This window comes from Plectropomus leopardus, chromosome 19, assembly GCF_008729295.1.
Source record: "Plectropomus leopardus isolate mb chromosome 19, YSFRI_Pleo_2.0, whole genome shotgun sequence".
In the NCBI taxonomy this organism is placed as follows: domain Eukaryota; kingdom Metazoa; phylum Chordata; class Actinopteri; order Perciformes; family Serranidae; genus Plectropomus; species Plectropomus leopardus.
The window spans coordinates 17,834,102-17,840,270 of record NC_056481.1 but is presented as its reverse complement, the minus strand read 5'-3'; the positions used below and the strand labels follow the sequence as shown (position 1 = coordinate 17,840,270).

Genomic DNA, 6,169 nt, shown 5'->3' with positions numbered 1-6,169 from the left:
TGGAAACAAGGGGAAATAGTTAGCTTTGTTCTGTGTAATAATGAAACTGAAGGCAAACTATTACCTCTAGCTCACTAATGAACACATGGTGCATTTATTTCATACAAAAACTTGAATGTTAGAATGACACGTCATGGTTTTATGATGGGTCATGCAACTTACAGGTGTAGACTGTTTAGCTGCAATACAGCAACATCTCGGCTCCATGTTTTAATCCTGTTAGCTGATGTCGTTCACATACGCGACTTCTTGGAGTCTCGCTTGAATACCTGTACTTTACTTGTGTTTTATATTTCTTTCAACTAATACTTTTACTCCAAAACATTTTCCCTAAGTATTTCAGTTGCTCACTACAAAATAGGGAATAAAGAGTGGAAGGGAGGAACAGACAGATGAATAAAGGAATGGGAAGAAAGTAATTTGTTCTTTAAATCATTTTCATTCCTCTTCAATTATTGTGTAGGCTCCACTTTTGAGGTGGTGTATGTTATGAATAAATAAACTTTATAATTCTCTGAATTCTGACCACTTGCTCTTTTATGACCAGCATTTACTTGTACTTTTACTTTAAATACTTAGTCACATTTAATATTCTAAGATTATTTTAGATACTCAAGTACACTTAATATCAGATACTCTTAGACTTTTACACAAGAATTATTCTAAAAGACCACTTTAACTTTTACCAGAGTATGGCTTTCAGGTACTTCATCCAAGGAGGTGCCAGTTGGCCGGCTTTTTAACATTTGGACCGAGCCAGGCTAGCTGGACAAGGTGGCTAAACATGGCATTCAAATGTCTGGTGACGTCATGTGATGTCAAGGGCCCCAAAAACACTTTTTTCCCACAGACTCTCATTGTAAGAAAGGCCTATGTAAATAGGTCAATGAAAATTACTAGTTTCTAAATCAGGATTTGATCTATATGGTCTGATAACATTTGAAAAGTCTAGAAAAGCCAGACGAATCAAAATAGTGATTTTATACCCAGTCAAATTAGCAGAGCACTAAACTGGAAGTTAAAAAACCCTTGCATTTGTTGGTCTTGAAAAGTGGTCCGCTGCAGTCTGCTACATGGCAGGTGTTTCACCTAAGTGTCACACCATCCATCATACCCATTCTCCTCCTGATGAGAAACTCGGCTGATATAAATGTAAAAATGTAACATATCTGTGGTTTTCACAAACGTGCAATGCCAACATTTGATTCTAGCGGCTGGTCAGCACCTCGTTGACTGTTATTTTACCGCACTCTGACCTTTGAGAGATTTGTGAATGAATAGCAAAACATTTTATGCAGAGAGTAAGCACATAACTGTTTATGTAAAAAAAAACCCCAAAAAAACATAATTCCACCAGATGGCACTCTTGTATCTGTCAAGCCTTGCTGTTTTCTCTCTTCAATATTGCATCTGAGGTCACGCTCCCTGAACCAGTGGGCACCTGTGTGGATCAAGTGTACTTTAGGTAATACAAAACTCAAGTCTTTCTAATTGCCGCGAAGGGGTCCACAATTTAGAAATCCTTTTGAATGTCATAATACTCTCTTTTTTGAGCTATTTTTTTAAGGTGGGTTGTTATTTACATCAAGGTAAATACAGCTGTGTGTGTGTGTGTGTGTGTGTGTGTGTGTGTTGGCTACTTCTTAGTGTGTACATGTACAGTAAGTAAATTTTTTACAGTCTACTAATGGCAAATCCAAAGCCACAAGTGTGGTCAGTCACGCTGGCCCAAAAAACACATAGGATGACCACAGACATCACAAGAAAAGAAAAGGAAAGAATCCTCCCAAAAGACCCAATATTTCAATAACAACTGTGATTTTAATTACTTTCAATTTCCATTTCCCTCTTAAATGCTGCCAGAGGAAATGCCTGTTTCCTCTTGATCAGTCATTTATGACTTCGAGATTTTGTGCAACTGTATGGACTCATACATTTACTAAAAGATGTGTTACATCAATGTAAGAAATTAGCAGTTAACGAATTCCAGTTCCCAAAAATGAAATTCTTGAATTGTGTTACTTTGGAGGATTGTGCTGAAAATATTCTTACATAATAAGAAATAGATACAGAGTCATCTATGTCTTTCACAGTTTTCTTTTCTTTTTTTGTGTTGTTTTACTCAGTTATAGTTATATCTTTCCTGAGAAAACTGACTTAAATCCTTTCAAAAGAAACATAAAGGGAAAGACGGCAATGAGTAACGAAAGCAGAGACAAGCCAATAATTAGCTTAAAATTAGTGAAAAGTACAAGTAAATTTACAGCAAAATAATGAAAATCATACCAACAAAATATTCTAAAAGACGTCTAAAACCTTCGCAAGAACAGTGATGTCCTTCCATGTTTCATAGAGTTAACCTGTTAAACATTTTATTTGTAGGGTACTAATTTAAATCATTGATCTTTAAAACAAAAATTCTTTATATTGAGTCATTTAATATTTAATATAATTTATAACTGACTATCATTTTAAAAACCAAATTGCTATATTTAAGTAAAACAGACCATCTAGCATTGTGTTTTAATTCAGCATATCACTATTATCAATAACCACAATTTAGATCCAAGTATGTTAGGCTGAAAATAAATAAATAAATAAATAAAAGTAACGAGACTTTGAATGTACATGTGAATTTCGCTGAAACCTCCGGTCAGTCATCGTGTAACTTCTTCAAATGAACAAAAATGGGAAATTCCTCCACAGGAGCCTCTGTATATAAGAAAGTGTGACATATATCATGGCTAGTGTTCACTTGAGGTCAATACTTAGACATTCCTCAACAGAGGCCATGCACATCCTGATTGGTGAGTAGTGGTGAGGTAACACTTGTAAAATGCTGCTTTCTCTTCCTCTGCTGATCATCTCCAGACACAGCACGGACTCTGAAGGAAGCATTGGACTAGTAGAGTTTGGATTAACTGATATTATTTTTTAAAGTTAATTTTACAGCATCTGGACCTGTTTTAAGGATTAAAAAGTATATTTATAATTCTTTTACATCTGCTAAAACGGTCATTTTTGCTATGTTTAACTGCAAGTCACTTTTGGCTTGGGTTTCACATTACAGTGACTATTCCCAACTCATGCAGCTATTTAGCCTGAGGGGAGACATGCCCAGAGCTGCAGCACAGAGGAGCTGCTGAGGAGAGGGAGAGGCTTTGTTCTGCCTCTTGTCCTCTATACATACACACACACACACGCACATACACACACACACACATACACTTGAGCTGGGTGTATAAAACCGGGTTGTTTGATGCCTCAGCGGTGACGGATGTAATTTCCCCCCCCTATCCTCTTGCAGTTTTCGCCATTCCCTGCTACATGGCGACCTTCGCCCGCAGCGCACCCGTGCCGGAGAGCAGCGCACTTGTTGGGGGTACGCAGTTTCAGGAGCTCGTGCAGAGGAGCCGCAGCTTGATAGAAAAGATCCTACTCGCCATTCCCGACACGCACAAATCCTGCATTCACACAGAGGTGAGATACAGTGGATAAAGTGTTGGTTTTGGGGGTGTTTTTTTTTTTTTTTTTGTGATTTGATTTCATGTTTTCAGCGGAGCTTAAAGGCTGCGGGTGGGGAATCAGTGCAGGTCTGCTCACGAACCCATAAAAGGGCCTCTGTATGATTGTTAATGGGACCTATGTCCCCGTTACGGCCTGACAGACCTCCCAGCAATCACCATGCATAGACATTAAACTATGGATTATGGTCTTATGGTTTCACGACTTCTATCCTTGTTTTTACAATGCCTATATATTACATATTTGATCTCACAAGGCATGATCAGTATTTTACATTATTTTGTCATATGTAATTTACTAAAATCTGTTAAGTTGATCTGTCTTTACAAAAACTGAGCAAAAAAAGTAAATGTAATTATAAATATGAATTTGTTTTATATCCAAGTGTTAATGATAAATGTATTTACTTAATTTTGTGAAATTATTGCAAATAAGAAATGACAAGTGAAATTACATTGTTCTTTGTGTGTTCAAGTGTTAGCAACTTCAGTAAACCAAGTTGGTCTGACTTAACTTGATAATGACAAAGCAGATTTTGCAAATGACAAATTGAAGAGATCTGTGAGTTCTATTTTCTTAACATGTAAGAAAATACAAATATGACTGACTAGTTTGCAGCCGGTAGAAAACAAATATATATAGCACAGTAAATTTTGTTTTACTGAGTTGCTAAAGATTGATTTAATAAAACAAATGGATTTTAGTTGCAAAACTTCACAAAATTAAGTAAATATAACTATATTTTATGTAAAACTAACAATTAGATATAAAGCATATATAAATTAAGATTAATAGTTATATTTAATTATATTTTTCAAGGCTATAGGTTTTCTAGATTTTTTTAAAGCAGTCATGAAACCTGCTGATATCCACCAGCATTAATCTCTTAAATCTAATGGATCTATTTCAAGCATATCTGTCAAAATCATACATGCTTTTATGATTTTCACCGTTTTAAAATTATTTGCATTAATCATTGTACTTAAGTACAAGTTTGGAATATTGGTACTTTAGTGTTTTCATTTCATGCTACTTTAATCTTGTACTATTGCATTTTTAAAAACATTTATAGCTACTTTACAGGTCAGTTATTACCTTCAAAAGCCAGAATGATCTTAGGAAATATGATGCATCATCTGGATTAAAGTACCCTGAAGTGGATAAAATGTAACTACATGTCAACAGGAACAAAATTCTACAAAACATTACACTAAAGGTGCAATGCTACATAACTGAGTACTTCAAGTTCATTTTGCTTATAATGCTGAAGCTGATTTTAATGCATGTCTTGTTACTTCAAATGGATTCTTTATATTGTGGTAATACTACTTCACTCAAGGATCTGAGTACTTCTGCCACTGCTGTGTTTTTTCTTTCTTTCAATAAGTAAATGGGCCTACAAACACTTAAGTAGGTAGTGTGTGCATCCTGTGGCATAACAAGCTGCAATCTATCTATAACAGCCGTTATCTCTTCACCACAGACGCTACAACTCAATTCTCCAGAAAATTCTAAGCTTGCGACGATGGCACTCACCATTGGTATCCGTTCTGCTCCTGTGCTCAGAGCTGTGTCAAAAAACTTCACTTTGGTAAGCATCTGTACCTGGGGAGTAATTCTGTAAATGAAATGAGGGTTTAAAAACAGATCATGGGACCAGTTTGGTTTTATTCTTTCATATTAGGAGACTGGTTTGAAACACATGTCTGAGGGTCTTCAGCTGCACCGGGCCTTACTGAGCTCCGTCTCACCTCGGCTGGAAAATAAAGACAAAGTGACTGACCTACTGGCTGACATCAAAGACCTTGGCATCCAGGTCAATAAGGTAATGTTATACTCTAAATCTCTGCCATTCTTGGCAAATGATCCTTCCTTTAAAGGCACTTTCATGATGTTGTTTTGTGTGCTTTGCAGATGCTGAAAATGGCCCAAGAAGAGGCTGTGGTGCAGCCCTCACCAACTCCCATGGCCTTACATCTACCAGGGGACTATGAGGTTCAGGTGGCAGCTCACCTGACTCTGGTGCAGCTCCAGTCCTTTGGGCAGGACACCGCCCGCTGCCTCAGGAGTCTGGACCAGAGCATTGATGACGAGACAGAGAGTTGACCAATAGGTGTCATATTATAAATGCTTTTGGTAAATGTCCAAAACATAACGTTTATGCCATTTTTATCATGGTGTTAAATTATTTATCTGTTAAATTATTATTTATTTTTTTGTTGTTTTTTAAAAAATCTATTTATATATTTATTTATGGAATATGAAATATTTATTTCAGATTTATTTCTGATAACAAAACTTTGTTATAACATTAAGTAAAAATGAAATGAACTTTGTCAACTGATAACACTCATTTTAGGGGATTAGGGGCCCATTATGGGCTAATTATACACTATGTAAAACAGTTTTAAAATGAAAGGGATTATTTTTGTATAAATCATATTTACAAGAAAAACACACTGTACTGTTACTGTATGTTTGTATTTTCAATTAAAAAAAAAACTGTTTTCCTGAAAAAGGAATTGTTCCTTTATGGAAATGACAAAGCACAATGACACATCAAACACTGACAGTGGGTCATGCTGACACATGCTCTCATTATCAGAAATTTACATCTAAAATTCCAACTGAGCGTATACTATAA

At 35.9% G+C, this 6,169-nt stretch overlaps 1 protein-coding gene across 2 annotated transcripts; it reads left to right on the top strand.

Annotated features, from left to right (window-relative positions):
* Positions 1-2,765: 2,765 nt before the first annotated feature.
* Positions 2,766-5,714, top strand: csf3a (colony stimulating factor 3 (granulocyte) a). 2 transcript variants are annotated; one of them, XM_042508455.1, is made up of 5 exons: positions 2,766-2,807; positions 3,308-3,480; positions 5,009-5,116; positions 5,210-5,350; positions 5,440-5,714. In XM_042508455.1, the coding sequence occupies exons 1-5, from the start codon at positions 2,792-2,794 to the stop codon at positions 5,629-5,631; spliced, it is 630 nt and encodes a 209-aa protein (XP_042364389.1). In that variant the 5' UTR covers positions 2,766-2,791; the 3' UTR covers positions 5,632-5,714. The 2 variants fall into 2 exon arrangements, with proteins under 2 accessions (XP_042364389.1, XP_042364390.1); XM_042508456.1 differs by lacking the exon at positions 2,766-2,807 and adding an exon at positions 2,870-2,980.
* Positions 5,715-6,169: the final 455 nt, after the last annotated feature.